This window comes from Pithys albifrons, chromosome 5 (assembly GCF_047495875.1).
Source record: "Pithys albifrons albifrons isolate INPA30051 chromosome 5, PitAlb_v1, whole genome shotgun sequence".
Classification (NCBI taxonomy): domain Eukaryota; kingdom Metazoa; phylum Chordata; class Aves; order Passeriformes; family Thamnophilidae; genus Pithys; species Pithys albifrons.
The window spans coordinates 17,127,178-17,154,640 of NC_092462.1; the positions used below are offsets into that span (position 1 = coordinate 17,127,178).

At 40.1% G+C, this 27,463-nt stretch overlaps 2 protein-coding genes across 2 annotated transcripts in view; both read right to left on the reverse strand.

The window, feature by feature from the left end:
- Nucleotides 1-4,428, reverse strand: part of PRKG2 (protein kinase cGMP-dependent 2) — a 40,641-nt gene extending 36,213 nt beyond the window's left edge. Inside the window, exon 1 of the mRNA XM_071555811.1 lies at nt 4,347-4,428. The gene's annotated coding sequence lies outside the window, so the exon portion shown is untranslated. The remainder of the gene's footprint in view (nt 1-4,346) is intronic.
- The window catches only part of RASGEF1B (RasGEF domain family member 1B), a 32,953-nt gene continuing 9,155 nt past the window's right edge, over nt 3,666-27,463 (reverse strand). The window contains exons 2-14 of the mRNA XM_071555812.1: nt 22,422-22,604; nt 20,505-20,627; nt 17,382-17,519; nt 14,518-14,730; nt 14,344-14,418; nt 12,967-13,062; nt 12,317-12,419; nt 11,522-11,601; nt 10,164-10,259; nt 8,246-8,341; nt 6,891-7,014; nt 6,171-6,243; nt 3,666-4,967 (exon numbers count right to left, since the gene is read on the reverse strand). Of these exons, the coding sequence (XP_071411913.1) occupies nt 4,943-4,967; nt 6,171-6,243; nt 6,891-7,014; nt 8,246-8,341; nt 10,164-10,259; nt 11,522-11,601; nt 12,317-12,419; nt 12,967-13,062; nt 14,344-14,418; nt 14,518-14,730; nt 17,382-17,519; nt 20,505-20,627; nt 22,422-22,598 (1,419 nt within the window). The 5' untranslated portion in view covers nt 22,599-22,604 and the 3' untranslated portion in view covers nt 3,666-4,942. The remainder of the gene's footprint in view (nt 4,968-6,170; nt 6,244-6,890; nt 7,015-8,245; nt 8,342-10,163; nt 10,260-11,521; nt 11,602-12,316; nt 12,420-12,966; nt 13,063-14,343; nt 14,419-14,517; nt 14,731-17,381; nt 17,520-20,504; nt 20,628-22,421; nt 22,605-27,463) is intronic.

Sequence of the window (27,463 nt, forward strand, 5' to 3'; positions counted from 1 at the left end):
TGGAATGCAAACTCCTGACATCACTGAAGCAGCTGCTTAAAACAAGCCAAGCCACTGATATATTAATTTCATTACTATAGTCACAATATTCACAAGTAAGTACTGAAAACCAGCTAAATACATGACTGATACTCTTCACAAGACATTATGTAACTATTATTTTGCAAGGCAGTTAATAAAAAGGAAAGAGTTTTTGTGAAGAAAAGCAGCACTTATATAATCCAATTAAGTATCTTTCTATTATATAAGTGGAAAATTGTAAAGACAGAAGTAAATATGGATTTAAATAAATGCACAATTTGTTTCTAAAGGTGATGACTGACTGTTTCTTAAGTATAACAAGTACTTAACAGCCCATCTAATAGAAAGCAGATAATCCTGTCCCACAGCATCACTGGCACTCAGACTGCTTTGACTCTATAAATAACTGGTGAAAAATGGCTGCTTTATTCACCTTATCTTTTACATTTTTCTTCCTCAAAAGTAATCTCCATGAAAGAAGGACAGTGTACTTGGCTTATAATGACATATCCTTTTGGGTCACTCTGTAGCTAAAGCCTTCTAAAAAAGGAGAAAGAAAAATCACACAAGAGCTTAATGCAGCATAGTGACAAAGCCCCAGTTGGTATCAGACGATACCCTTTCTGGCACTAAACTCTCACTTCTAAGCTCACTGATCCATTTTTGAGTGTGAAGTGTCAGCTTAGCACATACTTAACCACAGTAAACTTGTACATAGTTTAGTTCCCGTGAAAATCCTTACCAGCCTTTTCTTAAGCTTAAAAAACAACCGGTGACACAGGACCCCATGAGCATAAAGTTGTTTGGTAGAAGCAGGCTATCTGGATCTGACTGTCAGCAGCAGAACAGATGCAGCTGTGAGGGAATGCATCTCTAAGGGATTAGCCTTTCCCTTTATGTGGGAAAAATCTGCTCAGCATGACCAAGATAAGATGGAAGAGCTGAGAGAAAAAACAGACACTGGTGCATTACAAAAAGACTGTTCTTCTTTTCCAGCAGAAATACTGCAAGAAACCCACAAGGGAGCCTGATACACACAACTAGTACAAGGAAAGCCTCCCAAAATGACAGGGAATATTCCCTACAATAACAGAAGTTTTATAAAGTAAATGACATTTTGCCTATTCAGAAAAAAAAAAATCAGTGCTAGATCAAGCACCACGTTCAAGAAGAGTCTGTCTGGGAAGGTCGACAAAAAACCACCCAAACACAAAATACCCTCATTCATGCATAGGTTCTTTCTTGCTCTTTTAGAGATGACAGTTGTAAATAGGCTTTTGCACATTTTTGCATGCAACTGACTATTCTTTTCATGATAATGCCATGAAGAGTTTTCAAAATAGGAGAAAAGGGAAATAGCTGGATGATAAGGAGAGGTACTATTCTCATGGGCTTAGCCAGACATCTAGACTCTTTTGAACATGTTTGTTCGCATGTGTCCATAAGACACAGAGTTTTTGTCTCTGTACCACAAGAAGAAAGTTCTTCACAAAGAAATGAGTAATTTTTGAGCCATTTATAAAAGAGACATCAGTGTTGCTTCCATCCCCCTTAAGCACTGAGAATCTGTCAGCACTGGGATTTTCAGTCCTGTCTGAACACTCAGCTTGTAGAATTAATGAGTTCTTGCAACTTATCACTTCAGAGAATTTGTGATGTTTTCTTTAGAAGCCAGTTGACCACAGAAGATTTAGTCATTTTCTCTCTTACTTGCTACAGACAGTTTTGAATGGCTATTTCCAAGCCAGTGGTTCAAGAGTCTGACAGCAGCTCAGGATGTTCAAAATTTAAGCTCAGCACAGTGGCTAAACCGAATGATGTAGCAGAGGCCACAGTGCATACTAACAATCTAACATCAAATACAGTTCAATAATGGCCACAGGAGCAGCCCCTGGCTTGCCTGAGGCCATGGAATTTGCATTTCCCTTTCAAGCACCAGTCACAGGCTCCTGCACCTGCTGCCCAGCTTCTGTGCCATTGCAGCAGCCACCTTGAGCTCTCTCCATACCAAAGCTCCTCTTTGGTATGTGCAGCCTTTTCTGGCCCACTAGACAACATAGAGAGTCCACTCTCTGGACAGAGGCTGAGTAATGCTATTTCTCCTTTTATTTACAAAGGCTTCATTCCAACTGCAGAAATAGCAAATCCATTTCTAAACCAGGATAGCAGTCAAACTGTTACAGTGGAGGGGGGAAAAAGGGAAGTTCTTTTTACAGGTAAGATAACACTTTGTTCAGCCCTCTGCTTTTGGCTAGAACTAAAAATGTGAAAAAACCAGGTTAATGGAGATGAAAATGTTTCATTATGGGAGGTCATTTCAGCACCTTATTATCATATCCTACTTCCAGAAGGTATGGACGAAGAATACTCAGTTTTCCATGCCTTTCTACATAGACTAAATCTTGCCTATAAGCCTCAAGAGCAGGAGAAGGATGTAGAGGGGAACTTGGGAAAGACCTCACCAAGCCATCCTACTAGAACAAGCTGATGCTGAAATCATCACCATTAACATTGTCAATCCAGCCCCCTTTTTGTCCAGTTCAATGCCCACATGGGGACCAGTACATAATGACTGCCTCAAAAAAATCAACATATTCCAGCTGACCAGATTTAAAAGATATTCCACTGTCTGAAGCAGAATCATGGATCACCAATGGAACCAACTGTGTGAAAAACAGAACCTGCAAGGCAGGGTACGCAGTAATGGTTTTAGATCATGTTATCGAGGCACAGGTGCTGCCTGCCAGCACCTCTGCACAAAAGTCAGAAATAATTGCACTCACCAGAGCATTACAACTAGGGCAGGGAAAAGATCTTAATATATGGGCAGACTCAAAATATGCCTCTGTGGCAGTGCATGCCCACAGAGCAGTCTGGAAAGAAAGAGCATTGCTCACATCGTAAGGAAAACAGATAAAGCATGCTGAAGAAATCTTAAAGCTGCTTGAGTCTGTCCAATTATCAAGGCACTGCAGAGGACATCAACAGACCAGGAAAGGGACAATGGATTGGCAGATCAAGAGATGAAAAAGGTAGGAAAACTACAACTGAAAGGGTAGGATAAAACCTGGAAAAATAGTACTTCAGCACATAGCAGTGGTAATCAATGATTTTACAAAGGACCTGGTGTGTAGCTGTTTGAAATATTATTGTTTGCAATGACTATGTCATAGCAAGTGGAGGACACAGGAACTGAATGTATAGTTAGATAAGATAACCACAAACTGAACTTTGTACCGACCCACAAAGGATGTATGAGATAGATAAATTCAGAACTTGTTTGTTCCAGAGTATAAAAACCCCTCGAATTTTAACACGTCAGACATGCATATGGAGGTGCTCACCCCTACATGTGCCCCAGCTGAATAAAGGTGTGCTTTTCTATACAGTGCCTACTGTGCAGTGGATTCCTTCGAATCACTGGTCCTTATGGAATATGTAACTCAGTGACTTCCAGCACCTTGTACCAGCAAATAAGCTGTAGTTAAGGACAGTAACCCTGTCGATGAAGGCTGCTTCAGCATTTCTTACAGAATTCAAAATTAATGTTCTTGCCTGAAAAGGCACAGATAGAATATAAAAACCAGCTTATCCGAAAACTCAACAGATGCAGCACAACAAATACATATATTTATTCTTATTTATTTTCCTTTTTTTTTTAAATAACAGTGGCAGAATAGTAGTTTTGCCAAGTATGTACTTTTGCCTATTGATTTGGCATCCAGGGTGATCTACAGCTCTATGTTTATTTTTTTTCCCATCAGGTTCATCCTAGGATAGATAGTGACCAAGTATTCAGAGCTACGAAAAACTTATTAGGAATGTAACACAGTGACAATACCCCATAAACATAATCCCTAAAGCAAACACACAGGAAGACTGGTTTGTTCATAGCTGTATTTGAGAAGAAGCCCCTTTTGTTCTTTTTGGTATCATGCTGTTTCAGTCAAAGTGGATTTTGTTCTCTACTGTTAGCCTTTAAAAAAAAAAGCAGTAATAAAAATTACTGAGTGAAATACTTTCATATTTCAATGAAGTTTGTACATCAGTTTCTCAAAGACTATTCTAGAAAAGTCAGCTTGTTCAACCTAATGTAAGAAGGTCAAGTATGGAAAATCAGAGTAACAAAACTATACAGTAAAAATTATGATGTCTGTAACATGTAGTGGTTAGTTGCAAAGAAGTGAAAAAAGAAAACACTGCCCTAGAAGTTGTAGAGCTACATAGCTACTATCTTTTTATAACAGGTAAACTTTCTACCACACCCTTGATTTTTATTACTTTATATTCTTTAAATAACTTAAAATAATAATGAGTTTGCCTACCAGCAGCGAACTCAAAAACATATTGGAAAAAGAAAAAAACACAGCCACTATTATAGTGCTGGAGAGAAATTCTCCTCAACAGCCAATTTGTTGTGTCCAGTCCTTTCCCTTCTTAGCAATCCTGACCAGGCAGACTTCTGGGCTTTACTCAGCTTATTAGGAATGGGAGCTCTTCAATGCAGACTTGGGTTTCACTGAAAGAAATGGTGAATATTTCTCCTCCATAATCTGCTGTGAACTCTGCAGAGTCCTTGCAGCAGCAAGCTGCAGCAAAAGAAAAGGAAAGAATATTCCATCCAGGTGTGAAATGATTCATAGGCGGCATCCAAGATCTTCAAAAGGATTCTGTCAGCGCTGTTCTCAATCAATACTTAAGCCTGAATCACAGCTGAGTGGGATGGGATTTTATCTCGTCTGTCAGATGTTAGAAGCTGCTTGTTTGTTCTTGAGTTAACTTCTTTCATCTTTGCTGACACAATATCGCAATTGACTGCACATTGTTCATCACTTTGAATGCCACTCAGTGTACAGAAAAATAAACCAAGCCATGCCCCTTGGTAATCCACATAACGCAGCAACAGCAGACGTTTTGTGCACTAGACTCTGCCCAGAAGCGCTGACCTGAAAGGAAGAGGGAAACGTAAACAGGTAAAGACAATCATTAGAATGATGCAAATCTTCTCAGACAGTTTCAGAGCGCCTACGAAAAGGATCCTGGGAAGCTGAGATTTGTATTACTACAGATTTTCATCTTGCCACGCACTGTAATGTGAAATCTCTGTGCCCTCTGTGGGTAATTTCCTCTTTCTGTCTTCTCTTCAAAATAATGGGAATCAATCAAATGCAATTGTTACATTCCCTTGTGATATTCCAAGAAAAACCAACATGGTCTGAGAAGAATCCTAAAGATTGTGGTGTTTGGTGTCTCTTAGCAGTGCTGCAGAGTGGATCTGAAGAGCTGGGATATTATATCCACGGGTACCTCTAGGTGTTAACATATCAGCTGCCTGAAACACTGACAAGGACACCTGACCAATGGTCAGTTCCTTGTCATATCAGTAGTTTTAAGACTAAAGTGAATGTATAGCTTAGGGATGAAAACATAGGCTATTCTTACACCTGTTTAATTCTGTGTCTCTATGCACCTGATTACTTTTCTCTTCTGCCATGAATTCAACTTAAAAAATAAAAAAAAAAGAAAAATTAAAATTCAATTGAAAAAGCATGGTTTAAAACAATGCCATAGTGGTTCATGTATCCTTCTGTGATTAGTAAAATGAAAGACTTTATGAGGCTATATTCAACCAGCAGAAGAAAAGCCAAAAATGTGATTTTGCTGAAATTTGCTTTTCCCAGCCTGGCCTCTAAATTGTTAACTGGTTTCATGAATACATTTGGCCTAGAGTGATCTTTGTGAGAACCTCAGCCTTGTCTGAAAGGCTGGTGCATAAAGGGATGCAGTAGCTGCGAAAACATCTGCTTGGAAACCAGAGTGCTCTGTATAGTACTTGTGAGGAAATAGAGATTTCTTGGATTTTATTAAGTACCTTTTTCCTACACTGAGTAACACAAGAAATTAAGATACAAAATTACTTATGCTAATTCCCATTTCATAAGGGAAAGGAAGACTGAGAGGGTTTAAGATAAAGACTGATTGTTCTATATTTTTCCAAGAGTCCCAGATTGGAGGGGGGATTTACAATGATACTGTGCTCCATCTGTTGAAACATGTAGTATAGTGTGCCATTTGGCTTTAACTGTTTGATGCTTGCTCTGTATCCCATTCTATTTGTTTATTGATCCGGGTAACCTCTGGACACAAACCTTAATGTCTTCCATCTGTCCTTTTCAACGTGATTCTCGGGACTTTCGCTTTCATAGGAAGCCAAGTAAAGTGCTGCAATCACAAGCAAATATATTATGTTAGGCCTACTGGCATTTTAAAATTTGCTTTCCCTGAAAAGTGGACTGAGTTAAATGAAGCAGGCATGCATTATCCATCCCTCAGATCAGGGCTTCAGAATCCCATTAGGAAGTATAGCATCGCTTATAATTGCATCCTGACGATACTAACAAACTGTGCATGAGAACAAAGATTACCCCAAGGGGGGAAAAAACCAACCAGTGGAAACTCAAAAGCATGAGTACAAGAAAGCACTCAAAAGAAAAATAAAAGAGCCCAGGGACATGTTGCTTTGTAAGTAACCAGTGAAGTCCTGTTTTCTTTCTCAAGCAGCACCTTTTAGTGCAAAGTCTCCTGAAAGTCCATATAAACACATTTCACATGATATTTATAGGGACCAAATAAATTTTGTTTATTCCATTTCAGAGAAAAGGGCTATGTTGATTATCACAGACCACATGCATATAAAAGAAAAATCTTATCTTCTCTCCCATTTGTAAGGGAGAAGGGTTTTTTACTTGCCAGACAGAGATGTGTCAAGGCAAAGTCTTTATTTACTATGAGGAAGCCACAACTTAACATGGAAAGACATAAGCAGTAGCCAGTGACACCAGACCTGGAGGAAGTCCAGAGATCCTTACCATCATCACTGAAGACTGGAATAGTGAGCAAATACTGCAGAATCTTCCAATCCCTTTCAAAAGGACACTCCACTTGCTTCCATGTCATAAATTCACTGACTTGTTTTGCCAATTCCCAAAATTTCTGTCAGAATAGAAAACAGAAGGGATGCTATATATTGAACTGTACTACTTACTCTGAACAATTTAAGAAGAGAGAGATATCTTAGTTTTGAGTCCAAGCCTTGGACTGTTCCCAGCTTTTAAGACAGAATTGAAAATGATCTGACTCAACAACTCAGCTTCTAACTTTTGTGTTTATGTTTCAAACAGCAGTAACTTCCCACTCCTTCACCTTGGTAAAATGGCTGTTATTTATAAATACAAATTAGTATATCATGAACAGCATTTAGTTTCTTTTCAAGGAGCTAGTAACACTCCTTATGCCAACCTTTACCTTTGATGATGCTCATGCTTTTTGTTTTGCAATGGAATACTTAGTGATTTTCACATCAGAAGTCTCTAGATGTTTAATACTGACATTTCAAAATCCAGATTTTTTTTGTTAGTTAGTTAATCTGAAATGCTCTATTTTCTTCCTGGAAATTTATATCAAAAATAAACATTCTCCATGTAGCATTTTGATGCCATTCACTGATACACTCTTTCAATTAAATTTACCATGCCTCAAGTGCACAGGGATTCCTTGAGCAAAAGGACATTCCAGATTATTGCATAGTTTAGCTTTGGAGTCAGGCTAATTCAGGTCAATGACTACAAGTAGAATGCACTGTAATTTTGTGTGAATGACCCAGGCTCCTTAAAAACTGAAAGAACCAGAAAAAAACGCTTGGGTAAGCCACACTGTCAGATAACAAACATGAAGTCAGAGGCAGAGCTACTGAAAGACAAGAGACTCAGAACTCCTTCTGTTGCTCTGTCATGTTTCTTCAGAGACAATCTGTGACTTACAGCATGAAAATACTGCCTATATATCTTGTCAAAGAAGGAACTCACTTTTCACATAAGGAATTAAAAAATAATCTCTAAAATACTAATTTGAATGATTTTATCATTAAGTGTAATAAACCTATGAATTGAAATGTTGAGATGAATTTTAGCACTAGAAAAAAGTTCTGACTTTTTTCCCCACTGAAAAATATGAATATTGAAGGTTCTATAAATACACAATCTTCAGTAAAACTGTTTTTTCCTGACTACCTCCCAGCTCCTCTGAGAAATAACAGACATAGTCAAATTCCAGTCTAATTTTGCTGTTCCCAGAATCCAGTGGAAGTTGAACCATGATATGATTCAGTTTTCTGTTAAAGGGGCTGACCCTGTATCAAGACCTCATCCCATGGTGCTCTACTTACTTCAAAATTGACATGCCCATTTGGAAGACGATTGGCACAACCCTCATTGAGGAAGTAAATATCTTTGATCAAGAGGCTGAAGAAAGGTATTACGATCTAAGGAAAGAACAACATTATTCTCAGTCTGGTCCTGAGTTGAGACATAATGCTCCAGAAGAAAATAAAAGGAAGATGCATGATACAAAAGATAAGCAAAATACTGAAGGACTAAGGTCTCTGTGATATCTCTCTCTCACCACACAAAAATTCTGTATTGAATGCATTTTGAAATACATGACGTCTCTCCACAAAAGAAGTCCTCCCTGGAATGGCAAGCTAATCCCAATAGTTTTCTTTTCAGCTTTGTGCCAAACTGCCTCCATTAACTTGAACTTCTCTTGGCACATAGCTCCCTCAAGGTCACAACCAAAGTACTCATTAGCAACTCACTGCTTGTCAGCTGTGGCTGTGAGACCTGTTTAGAACAATAATATGCTTAACATTTTGTTTCTATGTCATGTCCCTCTTGTTTTCAATTTTTCATTCTTCCTTGCAGATTCCAGAAGAGAAATGCTCAAAGGTGCCTACTTCTTGCAAGTAATCCCTGCAGGGTATTTTGAAGTGCAGCTTTCCCTCTTGACAGGACTTGCTTGGTAAACAGGGGGAGATGCATTAAAGCACAGCAGGGAAAATTTGGGGCTATCAGCACAAATGGTTTTTGAACTACAACTCCCCGAGCTCATGCAAGAAATTGAACCTTGACACTCGCTGGCTGAAAATGAAGCCTTTCCTGCCAATTGAACAAAACAAAGTATTTTTCTTTGGAGAATTCTGGAACATTCTCACATTCTTATTCTATTTTAATTTTCATGCTATAAAAATTTTCACAGCTAAACATCCTTGCTACAACTGGGGATAAAACAAATGCCACATTGCTATTTCCATGGAAGACTTCACTGCACTATTTCAATATCTGTAAAGTTCTTTCTTTGAAGACTTAAATTCACTTTTCTCTGAAAAGATGTAATCATCTTACTTAAACTTCTAATATTTTAAAAAATATGTGAACAGATCCTTAGGACTTAGGAAAAAATTCCACATATAACAACAGTATAGACCAGCAAACAGCACATGGATTTTCTTCATCTGCCTGGTAGTTTATTCTATGAGCAACAAGATCAGGTTTATTAAACATAGTCCTAACATTATAAGCAGTTGAGAAGCAACTGCTTATAAGTGGAAAGGAGCTATGAAGCTATTTGGTTCCTTTCCACAAGAACTAAAATGGAGATTCTTCATCAATGTATGAAAAAATACAGTTTATTTTTCAGAAGTTAATTTATTTTAAGAATAAAGAAAGATCCCACCTGTATCAAGGCATAGTTCACAGTTGCTCTTGAATCTGGAAGGTGGATTTTAGCCCAGTGCATTACACAAACACCTGATTACGCCACCATTTCCACTAAAAAATCTCAGAGTATATTTAAAGTTCATCTAAACACTATACACAGGAAGGCAGCTCCACAGCTTTGTCTAAATTTAAGAATACCTTTTCTGAGCAAGTTTTAAAGCTTTTCCACCCTCAGTCATAAACCACTTAAAATTTAGCACAAGTAGCAGCTCTAAGAGCAAATTACAAGCACTCTCATTTCAGCCCCTAGCTTTTCCATCTGTTTTACTGGTTTGTGAGATATAGTTCTTTGTCAAAAAAAAAAAAAGCTGAGGCAATATATATATTTACTTTATTTAAACAATCAAAGTTTTTATTTAATGTTTGCAGCTTTCAGTCAGCACCAAACTGAACTGGTAACCTAAGGAGCTTTTTACAATTCCACCAGGAGTAGAGCTACTGAGAATCAGAATTCCAAGATAAAAGTTTGCCATGCAACTTAACAAGCACATTTCATTTTGCCTCCTGCCAAGTAATTTGTAAACATACCTTCTCTCTGTTGCTATGAGCTGTCAAGGACCTCTGAGTGGCTCCACGCAGAGCAGTTCGGTAATTATAAAAATTGCTAGAAGGGTCCATCTGATGCTACAAGGCATAAAGAAATTTAAATAATGAGGCAGTAGCATCACCACAAACAATCCCTTTTCAATTGTGCAACTGTTTTATAAAAGAAAAGGTCTTCTGAACAGCACCACAAGTACAGCTTTTTTTAGATGTCTGTGGGTCTCTTTATCTGTTCATTTGATCAGGTTCTAACCTGATTCTAAACAGTGTTCACTTAGCACAACAAGGGATCCAATACAAGTCAGGGGCAGGAAAGAAAAGGCAGACTTGATGGACCTTCTTTCTCTCTCCACAAAGAAGGTCTCTCATCTTTAATTCAAAAGTCAGAATCATGAAACTGAGAAAACAATGGGTTGGCACTAATACTCTGCTCTTCCTAGTATGCAGGTTTCTCAGAGCTGATCCAGTTGCAGTGGCAAAGTAAGATCAGACACCTAAAGTTATTAGTGCCCCACCTCACGGCTCCACTGCTCACCAGCTGCTGCACCTCAATGATTGGGATCACTGCATGGCTCACAAAGCATGACCTGAACCAGCAAAGTCCAGCCTGCACAACCAGGTCAAAGGAAATAGGGCTGTAATCTTACGAGCAACTTCCTGAGCTGTGCAGCCACCCTTAAGGTAAGGAAGGTTATTTTCCACCCAAGGGTGGGGGATGGAAGTGTGAGTTGGCTGCAGCGATCCAGTTTTAATTTGTTGCCATAATACAAGTCAAACCTCCTGATGATATTAATAAATATTTCATGCTTGTGTCAAGCACAAAACATTATCTTACCTTACTAATAAACAGCCTGAATGAACTGATTGTCATTTACAGCAGGATAATTAAGTAGCTGGCAAATAATCTCTTGGGTAAATCACAAACACGTACAGTGCTGCACCTACATGATCTTTGACCAAGTTTTCTGCTACCTGAAGGTAACTGTCAATCAATTAATTCAAGACAAAATTCTCTGAAAGTGCAAGGCAGCTGCCTTACAGCTCAACTTGATTTTCAAAGGCAGAACAGCATAAGGTCAATCTATACAATCCCTCTTAAATGTATCTCCCTTTAAAGGGCTTACTCTTTGTTTTCATAATTCTTAGGAAGTAGGTTTGGGAAGTAAAAAGCCCAAACAAACAAACTTCAGTTTCCTTCTTCCAGTTCAAAAGAGCAGTCAGCTGGACAATTTCCACAAATACACTAAATTAAACATGCCATACTGAAGCCAAACTCATATTTTAGAGCAGTTAAAAGCAAAATGCTATTAACAATCCCCTGTTCAAATATTAGCCAACCTTACCTCAAGAATATAAAATTTGGCTGTCTTCACTTTAGCCCAGGTTTTCTTTAATCGAGACACAGGACTCATGTTCATGCCAGCTTGATATAAGAGAAAGAGATTGTTGGAGTATTATTAACATTTTTTTCCAGTAACTAGGACTAGTAAATATTTCTAAAGCAAAGGACCTATTAACAATATTTTTAACAAAGCTACTCAAGAAATTGAACTAGTTGTTTTCTTTACATTCCAAAACAACCTTGGAAACAAAATCTGCACCTCTTACAGAATGAAAGCTCTGAAAAAATGCTATGACATTATTTAATATGGATTTGATGAAATGAGTATACAGCAGAAAAGCTCAAATGAGTGTTCCCAACACCATGTCTTACATACTCTTTGAAAGCTACACATAACTATGAAGTTCTCACATTTCAAATTAAAAAAAAAATTCCCAATTTTTTCCTATCAGATGTAAAGAGCTGTAAAATTTTTAAACCACCAGAATATTTATGGCCTGACAGAAATAATGGAAGACATTGATCCTTGATATTACAGGAAAAGTTACTATTCAATTTAGCACTGAAGTTGGTTTAAAAAGGTAGGGATTTAGATCTCTGAACAGTTGCAATGAAAACTTTGGTTTTGAGTAATTTGTACTACACACATAGCACTACAACAGTGTTGAGCAGTTCTCCAACACTTTCCCTCCCAACTTCATGCTGCTGACTAAGCCAAGCAACAGACTTTAGTGTAAAGCACTGTGCTTCCTTTGTCCATATTCAAACAGGGACATATCTCAGCATGCATACTTACAAATAATGGCCATTAAGGAGTTAAAGTTGCCAATGTTAAAACATTCTCGTGCCACATCAATGAAATATTCTATCACTCTTGCTCTGTGCTTCTTCTTCACAGGCTGCAAGAGATGCCATTTTAGTGTTAAGCTCATCAGCAAACAGTGCACTGACAGATCCCCAAAAGAAACAGCACCCCTGTTAAAAGTCTCTTCCACATGTACCACAGTTTCACACAATTCTCTGCATGTAGAAGAAGCCACACGATTGTGATCAAAAGCATTCAGGACAGTAAAGACAACCCAGATACCAGGCAGGCAGACAGTAAGGACAACAGGCTCTGCCAAGAAGAAGGATATGAAGAAAAGTAGAGCAGAGCAGAGTGTCCATTCACAAGGGGCTTTCACAGGAGAGAACTACAGGCCAGATGCACTCCTGTACCGAGAAGGTTAACCCAGCGTAACATCGCCACTGTGCCACAGGAACAAGGCTGACACACCAGTACAATGCTGAAAACACTGAACTTATTTCCTCTTCAGGCATGTGCTAACTTCACCCAAATGTGAAATAGTACAGAGCTGAGAGAATGAGAAGTCCAAGAGGCACCAAACCTATAAAACCTTCAGTTTTAGATAACAAAATCCTTCAGCAAAAAAAGTTCTTGCTTACCATACAGATTTCTGTTGCAACCAAGTAACTGAGCCTGTTAAACCATTCCACATAGGCTTCAAGATTCCGAGCCTTCTTTTGCTCTCCGTAGCAGCTCTACAGATAAAAGAAAAATAGCGACTTTGAGTGCAATTTTCATCTTTTACCTTTTGGCTTTCTGCCTTGCCATCCCCAAACACTGTCAAGCAACCAGGAATAACACAATTATCCAAAGTGACAAAAAGCTTAGAGGGAAAGCAGCAGTGATGGCATTTGAGCATGTTCTGAGCTGCTGGCCCAGTGAAGCACTTGAGCAGGCATGTGAAATCCATCATGTGCTTTAAGTCCTACTTGAGATACTTTCAGGACTTAGGATAGACTTATGCAAACAACCAAATCTAAGTATCTGCTTAGAGCTTCTTTGAACATGAACACTGTTTCAGTCCTTACTCCTGTCCCGCAGTGGAGTACATGGCTGACACAACATTATGCTCTCTGCAAGTGCAGAAGGAAAACAAAGGCCAGGCCTCTCTGTGGGTACATTATGTTGATGACAAGTTGACATACTGCATCCTAACTTTGGGAGGTCAGCTCTGCCATTTTGATTGGATGTTTCCTTTCCTGACAGGTGCATCTTGGAATGACTGCCACATCTCAGGGCTGCCTAAAAAGGGGTAGGGAGCAGTTTTAGTGATCTTTATCTACAAAATAATTTTCAGAGATCATCTGACTGAAATCAATTGTAAACTTGTGTCACCATTTTGTTTGTCAGTTTTAAGGAGGACGGTTAATTCAAGTTTTAATAGAGTGACTTTGTCATAGTCTACTTAAAGACCTTAAGGCATCTTGAAAAACACAAAAAACAAAGTCATAGCACTCAAAGAGATAACTCTATCGCAGCTAGTTAAAAACATTGCATCTTTGCCTTTCATCTTATACGGATCTAGAGCTCATTGCCCCCTTTTTGTGACATATGCCCTACCTGCAAATTGCCCCACTTGCCAATGTGCTGCGAAGAGGTCAGTTTACTGAAAGGAAGAAAAGATGTTGAAAATGAGTAAGGCAAAAGCCAAATTTAAACTCAGCCTCTTCCAGCTGTAGACCACAGCTGGCCTGGAAGTGGCCTTGTAGGTGGCCTGGAGAAAACGTTCATAGGATGAAGTTTTTGTTTCAAAAAGTCAGTTTGTTGGCTGGGTTTTGGAGCCCCAGGAGTTGTTCTCCAAAAACAAAAAAACATTAACAAAATGCTTAAGAGGAATACTAGAGCCTTTTCATTATACAGACTGTTTCTACTGGTCCTCATTTATTGCTGGACCTCACTTCCCTCTCATGGTGCACCTGAGCTCCACGATGTTAAAATGCTGCATTTCAGAGCTGCTCCACATCTGCTCCAATTACCTTGTCATTATTCAAAGGATCCTTTTGAACAAACGCCTGGATAAATTCTTCTGGTCCAATATAATTGAGTCTCTCCTAAATAAAGAACAGAAGTAGCAAAGTCATATCCCATGCTAACCTGTACTTCAAAAAGAGGGGAAGGATGATATCATTCTTGGAAGTATAACAACTCACAAGCTCTATGTGTGTCAGCTGCTGAGCTAATACATAGGGATCATTGCAGACTGTGATTATGTCCCTCTGGATGGACTGGGGCTTGGTCTTTAGAACCGTGAGGCGATCTGTGGATGTGGCATCAATTTTTGCAAGCACTTCCTCATACTGGCTGACAGCAGCAAGCTTCCGGATCAGGTTCTGGAGGAGCTGCTGGACATTCTTCCGATACATCTGTCACGATAATAAGCAATCAGTGAGACATTTTCAAAGTGCGAGGAGGTAGCGTTGAAGTCTGCATGACGCCAAAACACACGGATGCTGATGTCTGCATTTGTTGCCAACTTAAGATAAGCCCTACTATGTGAATTTGTAATATTAGCATTTCATCAGATCAAAAGGAATCCAGCTGAGGATTTTAATAGTGATTGTGTCATAGATTCAATATTGACTCAGTTAGCTCAAGGGACAGCAGAAAAGCTCTGCACAATCAACTTCCTGAAAAGTATTACCAACCATCAGAAGAAATACAGAAAATGAAAATACTAGATCTTCTCCTGTTTAAGACCACAGGAAAAAAATTGTGGCCATTCAATGATGAATAAAGGGCCTGCTTCTCTCTAGAGCAATTATAGATCAGTTTCACCAAAGTCAGAGTTAAAACTTGCACTGAATCTGAGAAAAAGAAGATAACAAAACCATCTCTCTCTTCTTTCACCTTTGCAGGCCTTTCCATGTAGTAGTTTAGGTTAACAGGAATGACAAATTTAAGCAGGAGCAGGACTCCATTCTTTAGTAGATAGATATGTGTAACCAAGGTGGTTACTCTTCCAAATTCCACGTATCATCCTAAAGCCATTAACACAAAACCCAAGTGGCTGCAAAAAGGATCATTCAAAATCTACTGGCAGCACACTACAGTGTGGTCAGTCCAAGGCAGCAATATTTCCTTTATTCTTATGAATTTGCCATTCCCTCCAAAGCATTTTCCACGGATGTTTTTTTGAAGGAGCAACATGTTAGCATAGTGAGCCATTTTAGCTGGACTCTTACTGACAGCTCTTAATAGTACCAGAGTTCAATAATTCAGGAAGTGGAATAAGAAGCTACAAGTACAAGAGCAATAGTGAACAGGAATAGGAAACACTGATTCTTTTGTATTCTTTAAAGTAATGACTCACACAAATCCAAGCAATGCATAGAAAAGCAAGGTCAAGGAAATTGCCATTTACTGTTCCAAATAGTTCACAATAAAACAAGTAAATTTACTGCAGCACTTGCTTTCCCTTTTTCTGAAGGAAACTTCAAAGTCAAAAACCCCTCAAAGCTAGAGCTAGAAAAGGTTTATAGCTTTCTGTCAGAGTAAGATTGCTCCCGAGTGCTCATTTTCTAGCAGTTTTGTACATCTGCCTTTCCCCTCAATAGACGATTTCACTGTTTAAACTGTGTGTATAGCCAGAAACTTCACTGTATGCAACCCTTCACTCTTTTCATTTCACTCTTGGATCCACCAACTCAACTTCCTCCAGGCTAAACAGTTCTTTCTTTTTGTGCCAATGGGTATTTTTCAAGTGGGTGTGAGTCCTCAATCTTACTACTTGTTTTTGAACTGAACTTCAGTTTCCTACCTTCCTATTAAGAGTACCTATAAAAAACCCAAAACAGTATAGGAGCAGTGTACAGGGAAAGAGGCCTTCTGGCACCTCTACAGCGAGAGCAAACCTATTGCCTCTTCATTGTCCAAAGCTCCCTTTAACTACCTTGCAGCACCTCTCAGCCTGGCCATCAAATTAGGTCTATTTTTCATTTGTATTTCATACTTTCATTCCTCCCTCCTTCCACAACATCAAAATGTATTTCAGCTTCCAAATGCTGCTTAAGTTTGTTCTCTTCCATCCTTGTTTACAGCCTCTCAAGACCCTCCTAGGCCTTTGGCAGCACTCTCAACTCCTCCCAGCTTACCTACCTGCTTGTTAACGTGCTGTTTGCTGCCTTGTCCATATCTTTATTCAAAAGCTTACATAAGGAACACCAGCCCCTGAGGAAAGCTGGAAACACAATGCCATTTAGTAATTGCTCTTTGTGTTTATAGTTCTTCCAAATGCCACTCCAGTGTCTTTCGTAATCTTAGTATAATGGCAGCTACACAGGAAGGATCTGCTTATTAAAACCTTGTTAATTGCCTTTCCACTAAGCAAATATAAGCCTTGGCTTTTGGCTGAGTTCATTTCGGTACTTAAAAGACAACCATCAGTTGAGCATCAAAATATTTCATAATACCTCCATGGAACTTATATCTGAAAACTAGAACTCAGGGAAAGGTCAATTGATTTCCTTCTGTGCTTCATCCAGAGAAAGGAATATGACAGCTTTCCTCTTGAGTCTGTAGCCAACGCTTTAAGCTCAAGACAATTCTTCCTGGTGTAGTCTTCTTTTAGTAACTTTCCTCCAAATCTGCTATTAACTTTTCCATTAACCTACAGATCAAAGGCCCAATTCCAACACACCTTACTTAGGCAAATCAAAGAAATTATCAGTGTTGATAGGGATTTCTCAGACATGCAGGGCTTCCAGGTGTCTTAGCGAGCTTCTTCCATGCAGAATCACTAAAATGATGAATACTAACGTCCACCAAGTTGTGCCTGCTTGCACAATGTGGAATTATGTTATGTGCTTAGAGATGGAGAAAACCTTGTCCATGCTTTGAAAGAGATCTGCTTATGCTGTGTGGTTTCTTCCAAGGCCTATGTGCCTACCAGCACCTTCGTAATAAGTTAGCTTAACCACCCAGAGCCATGCCATGTTATAAACAGCAACAAACCTGCAATATCAAAGCAGTAAAAGAATGCCTTTTTATCCAATAATTTTGTGTACAGGCAACTTACCTCATCCCCACTGGCTATTCTTTGTGCCAGCTCCTTTAGGTTCCTCATCATCCTTTCATCTCGGAAATCATAAGGAAAAGTCTCCGTCCATTCAGTCAACAGCTGTAGGATTTTCGGTGCAATTTTTTGCATCCAGTTCTATTTGAAAACAGTAGTGAGGAATGTTACATGTAACAGCAATACAGCAAATAATCTAACTCAAAGGAAATAGAATTCTGTTCTGTAGGATACTGTGGCATGTAAGTGTATGAATGTCAGTTAAATTTTTAAGCTTAATTTAATTCAGCATTGGGTTACAGGATAGAGTCAATAGCCATGGAAGCCAATGAAGAGACTCTCATTGGATTAACTGACCTGGAAATTAGGCCTCAGGTAGGTGGAAACCTTAGTGTGACTCCCCTCATTATCAGGAGTGTCTTGGTGCAAGACATGTATTAGTATTTCAGTAACTCATGACTAATTGTCAACAATGAGAGTGATACGTTCCAGTTCTGCCAAGGCTTATGCACACACTACACCATATACTGAGAAAGCTGTTTATGAACAGAGAAGGGCTGGTGGGAGATGTGGTGTTCAGAGGCTGTCTTCAGCATAGTGACCACAAAATGATTTTTGATTCTCAGTGAAGTAAGGAAGGAAGCTAAAAAACTTCTACTTTGGACTTTCAGAGGATGGACTTGGGCTTGTCCAAGGCACTGGTTCAGAGAGTCCCTTGAGAAACAGTCCTTAAAAACAGAGCGGTTCAGGAAGCCTGGACACACCTGAAGAAGGAAATCTTAAAGGCACAGGAGCAAGCTGTCCCTATGTGCTGAAAGACAAGCCAGTGGGGAAAAAGACCAGCCTGGCTAAACAGGTAGCTTTTGGTGGAACTCAGGGCAACAAAGAGGATTTGTGACCATTGGAAGAAGGGGCAGGTAACTCAGGAAGAGTTACAAGGATGTCGTCAGGTCATGTAGAGACAAAATAAGGAAGGTGAAAGCTCAGCTAGAACTCAATCTAGCCACAGCTCTGAAAAATAATAAAAAGTGTTTTTATAAATACATTATCAATGAAAGGAGGGCCAGGGAAAATCTCCATCTTTTATGGGATGTGTGGGGGAAAACTGTCAGCAAGGATAAGGAAAAGGCTGAGGTACTTAATGCCTTCTTTGCCTTGGTCTTCAACAGAAAGGCTTGTTATCCCCAGGCAGCTGGCCCCTGAGGCTGGTAGAGAGGGATGGGGAGCAGAATAGACCCCCTGCAGTCCAGGAGGAAGGAGTGACCTGCTGTGCCACTTAGACACAAGTCTATGGGACTGGATGTGATTTACCCAAGGGTACTGAGGAAGCTGGTGGAAGACCTCACCTAGCCACTCTCCATCATTTTTCATCAATTCTGGTTCATCAGGGAGGTTGGCCATTGTGATGCCCATCTGCAAAAAAGGCTAGAAGGAGGATCTAAAGAACTGCAGGCCTGTCAGCCTGACCTTAGTGCTGAGGAAGGTTATGGAAGAGATTATCTTGAGTGTGCTCACACAGCACATACAGGACAACCTGGGGATCAGGCCCAGTCAGCGTGGGTTTAGGAAAGATGAGTCCTGTCTGACCAACCAGATTTCCTTTCATGATGAGGTGATCCACTTGGTGGATGAGGAAAAGGCTGTGGATATAGTCAACCTGGATCTCAGCAAAGCCTTTGATACTGTTTCCCGTGGCATCTCCTGGAAAAGTTGGCAGCCCATGGCTTGGAGAGGTGCACTTTTTGCTGGCTTAAAAACAGACTGGATGGCCAGGGACGGACAATGGTGGTGAATGTGCCACACCCAGTTGCTGTCTGGTCATCAGTGGTGTTCTCCAGGGCTCAGTTCTGGGGCCAGTCCTGTTTAGTATCTCTATTGATGATCTGGATGAGGGACTGAGTGCACCCGCAGCCCAATGAAAAAGCACCCGAGGGTGCTGGTCAACACTGAGCTGAACATGAGCGAGCAGTGTGTTCAGTGTGGCCAAGGCCCGTGGCATTCTGGCCTGTATCAAACCCAATGTGGCCACCAGGACCAGGGAAGTGATTGTCTCCCTGTCCTCTTCACTGGTGAGGACACATTTCAAGGGCTGTGTCCGGTTCTGGGCCACTCACTACAAGAAAGATATTGAGGCACTGGAGCAAGTCCAGAGAAGGGCAACAGAGATGATGAAAGGTTGAGAGGGTAAGTCATATAAGGAGCAACTGAGGGAGCTGGAGTCGTTTAGTCTGGAGAAAAGGAGGCTCAGGGAATACCTTACTCTCTACAACTACCTGAACTGAGGTTGTAGCTATGTAGGGCTTGGCCTCTTTGTCCTGGCAGTTAGTGATAGGATGAGATGAAACGGCCTCAAGATGTGCCAGGGGATGTCCAGGTTGGACATCAGGAAGAACTTTTTCACAAGGTGGTTACACATTGCAATGGGCTGCTGAGGGAAGTGGTGGAGTTGCCATCCCTGAAAGTGTTCAAGACATGACTGGATGCAGCACTTAGTGGTATGGTTTAGCACACAAAGTGGTATTTGGTCAAAGTTTGGACTTAATGATCTCGGAGGTCTTTTCCAACCTTAATGATTCTATGAGTTATTCAAGTATCTTTATTTAATTTGTGTAATTTTCTATTGTGGTGGAGGTGACACAAAACAACATGCACTCTCATGCAAAGGGGCCAGCAACCTAAGCCACTTTGCAAAGACTGTAGCAAGAAGTGTAGCTTAAGCATGCAAGACATGTCGGTGTAATTCTCGTTGATGTGCTTAACTCATCTTTCCATCTTTTCAGCAATTTGGCACTGTATGTCAAGACATTTAGAACTCTGAAAGAAAAGCAACCACTGCAGGGCCAGTACAAGATATGTCATAAATAAAAGGCACTTTTGTTTCTAGTCCAGGTATTGGAGAAACAAACAGTGCAGCAGAAACAACAGCCTTCATGGAGGACAGGCTGAGGAGTGTGGAAATTTCCCATGAATGTCAGTGAATAAAGGGTCAAATTCTAGTTGCCTGTGTCGTGTTTTCAATCTCTTTAATCCTACTGGGGACTCTCTTGAGTAGGAACATTTTGCTTTGGGCAGGGTAGAGACATTTGACTGGAACTGACAGGAGTCCCTGAGAGTGTGGGACCTTACCTTGTCCAGTCCGGGCTCACTCAGTCTCTGCTGCTCAATGCACAGGTGGCACACTTTGGCCATGAGCTCATACGGATGCATGAACAGACGTGAACTGAGAAGAAAGGTGAAGATGTACGTCCTCTGCAAACAGAAGGAAGACAGAGAAAGGATAAATCACCACCATTTTGATATTTTCTCAAAATGCATTCCTAACAAATCTGTTCCCAATACATTACTACCTGTAGAAGAAAACTCTGCATGTGGCTGTGCCAAAAGCAATTACTACAGAAGAAAGCACTTAGCATTGCTCCAGAATCAGTGTTATTATAATCTTGTGCTTGAGCCAAGTTATGCAAGATTTAACCAAAACAAGGCAGGGCAGAGGTAGTTTAGCTCTCCTATTGCACACAGCCTTATTGCAAGCTCATTATGTGAAATTACTCAGAAAAAAATTTCAACTGATCTTCTCTTGCTCTACAGTGAACCTTTAAGAAAGCCATTACCAGATTACATAACTCTTTTTAGCCTGACAATGGAGTAACATTCATACTGCAAGTCCAAGCTACTTAGAACACCAACAGAGAAATCTTGTCTGCTTCCACACTGCTTGCAGATGTAAATAGTCTACATAAAAAGAACAAAAAAATACGAGTTGACCAGATTGTTAGACTGACTCAATTTTGACCCATACACCATCTTTACTACACTGTGTTTGCCTGTCTAACCTTGGTAAGTTGCACACTATGACCTTTTACTTCATTTAAGAATCCCCAAATACTGTTCATTTCTCATGATATTGATTGTGTCCTTGGTGAAAGTGGAAGGAACTACATAGCTTTATTTAACAGAATAAAAACTAGTAACTAATTCTAAGGTTACAAGAAAAAGTTTCTTATTTTTCTTCAGTTTTCCATATATCATGAGTGGAACTCATTGTGAGATGAATATTCAAAATAGTCATTCCACTCTCCACATTGCCAGCAGTTAAATATCTGTGGCACCCACATGAAAGATATTTCAATGTTCCAGATTTAGGAATTTGGAATAAATGATCATGTTTGACCAACCAGAGTATAAATTGCCACATACTTAAAGTTTACATCAAGCATTATTGGCTAAGCACTAGCTTGAGCATAGCCCTGTACTGCTGCTAATTCTGACCCAAGTTATAAAGGATCCTGTCTTACAAACATGAATAGATATGACAGAGTCTTTCAACAAGCAGAGATGCAGTTTTATCATTCCTGAGTTGTAATGAACTGACTCCCAATTTTTGATATAGTTCTTTTTTATCTTCTTTTCTAATAATTGTATAAAATGTCTCAATGCACGTGTCTAGATATGTCTAGACAAGCCAAAAGTTCTCATACAACAAACTGCTCTCACATCCAGGCTCTGCTGGTTCCAAACAGTGTAGTACTAGTTCAATGTCTCTGCTGCTAATTGCAAGATATATATGGACCTCAGATGCGCAATAGGAAATAGGCATTAAAAACTGTTTTTGAAATAAATACTGTCATTCTCTCATGCTGGTGGTCATGCCTTTCTCCTCAGCTTGCCTGGCACATTTAAAGGGTCAATGGTATATACAATCCATTAAACAGTAAGCCAGTTTAGGCTTATAATATACAAATATTTATAGTAATAAACATTATAATATAATTTATATATAAAAATAAATTATTACAATAAAAATTATAAATGGGTCACCACACTTGTGCACCTTACAACAGGAGCAATAAAGCATTAGACTTGCTGTGTTAGGTGAGTTATTGCATGCTGCACTCACGTAAAGCATGTTTATCCTATGGTTGCTGATCAGTCACTTGAACTCCTTCCTTAGTGACACATTCTGCTTCTGCTGCACATGTGGCAGTTCCCCTTTAGGAGATGCATCAGACCAAGCCATATAGTTATCTGGGTGTATAAACTTACATCAGGATAGTAATCTACAGTGGGTACTAAGTGCTGGATCAGAGCTTCCAGAGACCCAGACAGGAGATTGTTGTCATGGTAATAGAGCCCTCCACAGTTGTCCTCTTTTGACTGATACAGGTTCCTGTTGTAGCCACTGCTGTCAAACATCGCTGCAAAGGGAGGTGTCTGTGGCATCTTTCCCTGAAGAGACACACAAAAGAGATAAAGGATAATTCACAGAAGGTACAATGTAAGAGGTTTTCTAATCTCCAGAGACAGTATTGTGCTGAGAAGGAAACCCAGTGTCACACCATGGGTTGCTTGCATACAGTAGTAAAGATTGTACCGTTTTCAAGCCTCTGCAGATTTCTCAGGAAAGGGCCAACACAGGCTCTCATCACTGCCTATCACACACATTGCCAGGTGTTTCTTTTATGTCTTCTTGTTTCTTCATTAAATGACAGATAAGACAACAAAGTTAAGAGTTAGAAGGCGCGTACAAGAATACTGACAGGTTTGGGGGACTCAGACTTTCTATAAAGCTTTTGGTATAATGTTCACTGAAAACTTTGGGCAAATCCTGAAAGTAGCTACCTAAAAGCAGCCATCTGATGGAGAAGAATGTTCAGGCTGTCAGAGGCTGACACACCCCCAAGCCAGTGCAGAAGGAGAAAGACTGAGGTAAGTATATGCGAGAGGACAGTCTCCTTATGCAACACCACAGCCTTGTAACTGCAATCAAAAACTTCCATTTCCCAACTCCACCCTAGTAAATCACTGCTGAGTTTTTCCAGTTACAGTGTGACAGGTGTGACCCAGGCTAAAGCCTGATGCTTCACTGCATCTGCCTCCACCTACACTCTGAGTAGCTCTACAGAAACTTGGAAAAATATGCCCGTGTAGAGTTGCTTACCAACGTTGTCCAAGTTCACCAATGATATAAAAGATGAGAGCAGACTCAGAGATCTGTTAAATCTTTTCCCCAAATGCTGTCAAAATGTGAAAAATCCAGCTCTGAGCTTTTCAGCCTAAGGAAAAATAAAGCAATTACTCATCAGTCTGCATCTCAGTGCCTGTGGAATAAAATGTCTTTCCAAGGAAAAGATCAGTCAGTGCTACAGGCTATTCAGTCATCCAGAGTAGTGGGTGGGCATTAAGGGGACTATGACCACCCAAGAGCTCTTTTGGTGATGCAGTGAAAAGGCCAAAAGATAAAAATCTTTCTGATTACTTGAGTCTTGAGTTATAAACTCCTTCCTTCTCATTTCCCCTCCCCTACCTTATGGGACTAGCAGCTCTTGCCAGCGTAAGGAACGTAGGTTTTACAGCCTCAATGGCAAGCTACGTTTCTGCCTGCTTTTAACCCCAAATATGTGCTGGTTTTAACTACTACAGCAGTTACTGAGCTGTGGGTGCTAACAGCCATTCAGAGAGTGGCCAGATAAACTGCACAATGATATTGCACACTGCTTCCCATCCTCCCCACAACTGCGAGGCAAAGGAGATCAAACTGAGAAGGCTCTCCACAGGCTGCTGTGCTCGTGTGTTGACAGAGCATGTGCATGTGCATGAGAAAAGCATTAATGCCCCTGAGCCACCATTGTAAGTGCAGGTGCTGTTGCTTTTCTCTCCATTGTACCAAATCCTATTCTGGAAAAGGCTCTTTAAACCCACAGACCTCAGCAGACAGCAGTCTGTGAAGGCACCCCATTTTGAGAACAACTAGAGATGTGACAGCCTGGAGATAAATAGTGTGCTGCCATCTGTGTGCTCCACAACTCACAATAAAGCACTTTGCAGAATGAACTCGGCACAGATGAGAAGCTATTAAATTATTAGCTAGATTCCTTAGCTAAGTAAGACCTGAAGTACCACACAGGGAGCCACAGACTTGTGGCTGCTGGCAACATGTCCAGACAATGGAGGCATTCAAACTAGCACAAGACTGAGTGGTTCAGTAAGTAAACAGTAAGAGAAAGCCAAAAACAGTTGCAAAGACAGAGGAAGACAGTGAAGAAAGCCTCCTGGCCCACATGACCTGTGCTAATCCCACCTTGTGAGATGCCAAAAGATATTTGTGTCAAAAATGAGAAAGAAAAAGGAGTCTCCATTTCTGAAAACTGACATTAGACACTGTGCAGCTGTTCAACCAGCGATTCAACTCCATTCAGCTCAAGGAATTGGGAGAAGAGACGAATAAAGTAAATACACGAGCTGCAGCATGACAGCACGAAGTGTGGGACTGAGCAAAACAGGGTTCCTGTACAAAAGAGTTCAAACTACTGGGCAGGTGAGGTATAACACAAACACAGCCATGCTCTGCAACAATAAGGCATTCTGATGCAAAAAGATTCCTGGTCTTTCAAGTTCTTTGCAAGGCTAACACAGTTTAAGAAACAAAACAGTACTGCTGAAGAAACCTTCTGCTGAAGGAACAGCTGACAGGAACCTTCTGTAGCATTTCCTATGTTTTCATACTTTGTAAAGGCACAGACTTGAACAACTCCAAACTACTTTTCAGCCACTGGCACTGAAAGATGCCCGTGTTTGCACCAAAATTCATAATTCTTTCCAGCTACTATAGTGAAGTTTATTCAGTTAAAATGCAAGGGGTAGTGAAGAGTATGTAAACACTGCCACCCACAAAACACTTGTAGCACTGTGACTCCAAGGCATACTCCACAGGGAAAGTGAGAAGGACTAGTTGGCATCTGCAAAACATCTTGACGTCAGTATTAGCACTATAAAAAAAACAAACAAGGAGAGTAGTTGTTTCAATCTCGATCTAGTATTAAACAAAACAGCCTAATTCAGGCTGAGACTGGAATCTGCAGGGGATTTAGCCAGCAATTAGCTGTGATTTCATACAACCTGCACCACCCAAACCAGACGGGGAGTGTCTCAGTCTATTGGAAAAACCTCCACTTCCACCATATCACTAACTTCTAGCATGGGAAGAACTGAAACAGGTGTGAATCCCAGAAGGGCTTTTCTCTGACATATTTTACACATGCATACTATATATTTCTGCCCAGTAAAATACAAGACTTTTTCAAAGGCCAGCAAGCAGTGCTTAAATTCTAATAACTAAATCCCAAAGGGAATGAGACCTTTTTGAAGCTTGCAGTCCCTAACTCTCTGCATAAAAATTAATCTCAGGACCACGCAGATCTTTCTTCAGACAAAACTAAATTTGAGACACAGTCTCCAAGTGCCTCATCAAGAGGAAAGAAAAAAAATCATCAGGTTGTTAATAGATGTACTGATCCATAACAACAAAAGAAAATTGCCAAAAGCCTGGCCCACAAGGTCCATATTAGCTCATTTGTTTACTACCTATTTCTGGAAGCTGCTTGATAAAGAGGGCTCAGTTCTACTTCAGCGAGACATCAAGTTGTAGTAGCTGAAAGACATTGTGCACCCTCTACGTTCAGACCCTGGATTTCACTGGTAAGTGAACAGGACAGGACACGTTCTCCATGCGATGAAAAGAGATGATATCACAGAGATAAATATAGCATAGCCAACAGGATGATTCATACAACACATGTGCTTTTCCAGCATGACTCCTTTATTACCTTGACCTTGACTCCTCTGCTGTATTTTATATGGAGGTGGAGGCACATAGCAGCATGCTTAGTTCTAATTAGAAGTTTCTTTAGTTAAAGCTTCAGCCAAATCCTGCCTTCAGACTAAGTTTAATGGAACTGAAATTTGGTTACAGAGCAGAGAATGGTCCACAAAACCATGGCATGCAGAACAGAGGTATCTTGGGACCTAAAACTACTGTTGCTAAACTACATCAATACAACATCTGTCAAGCACGAATTAGACAAAAAGACAGGAAATATGACTCTAGTGAAAAACATACTGAGAGATAAAACCTGAAACTTTTTAACTGGGCTTTGGAAACATTTGGCTAATAATCACATGGAAAACCATTTGTCTCTCCTTTAGTTTTTTCTTTTCTCTTTTTTTTTTTTATTAAAGATTTCACTTGAAGGAAAGTGCAATGAAATAATTTCCTGGCTTACAAGTGAGGTTCTTCTGTGACAGAGAAGAGTTGATAACTCTCTGCACTGTGGAAAAAGGAATAAATTTTTTCTGCATTTGGTATAATTATGGAGAATGTGAGACCTTGGGTGTTAAGGTCCAAATTCTGACTCTGAGCAGCTTCTGACAAGAAAGTAGTTTCAACCTTCCCAGAAACAGTAGTGTAAATCGAAAGTCAGAGCCAAAGATGATGTGCTCAAACTCCCACCACTTCCTGTAGGAGTTGAGTTCCAGTTTGGCAAAACTAAAGGAATCAGCCATAGCTTCCAGGTTGCCAAGTGCTAGTCTAAACCTCTATCTTCAGCAACAGAAAAAAAGAAAAAAAAATCTGTTCTCTACTATAAACAGTGGAAGGTTGCATTGGTTTCTCTTCATTTATATTAAAGAGCTTGGGCTGCACATCAGATGTATAAAACAAAACCAACAATGTGAACAGCTTGTATCCTTTAGAGAAGCACCCACTGAGGAGTTCAGTAGTAGCCATGAAAGGTGCCTTTAAAGCCACTGTCAAACATTTTCAGCTCCACTGTTATGTACAGTTATCTCCCACACTATATCGTGCAACCAGAAGAACGGTGCCTGAATTTGTTATGAGTCCCAAGGCACACCTCCCCATAGAAGATGCAAACTTCAGAAATGCAGTTACATCCCCTCAGAGGTTTTTCCCCATACAATCAGAAATCCCAACCCACATTTAGCAGATGATTACCATTCACCATTGTTATCAAGGATATCATCATAAAATTGAGGTATGGAAAAACAAAAGTCTGGTGGGAAAAGGACTACCAATATTATCAGCCTGCACCAACCTGGGAGAGTCTGAGCAAGTCAGAATAAGCCTCAGCTTTAATACAGAAAGGAAGTAAGGAATAGGTGCTTGCCAGCAACATCCAGCTTTCTCTTAAGTGTTTCTGAAGAGTGTGGAGTATTTTAGGTGATCACAGAATCATGGAATTGTTTGGGTTGAAAGGCACCTTTCAGTTCATCTACTTCCAATCCCCCTGCCA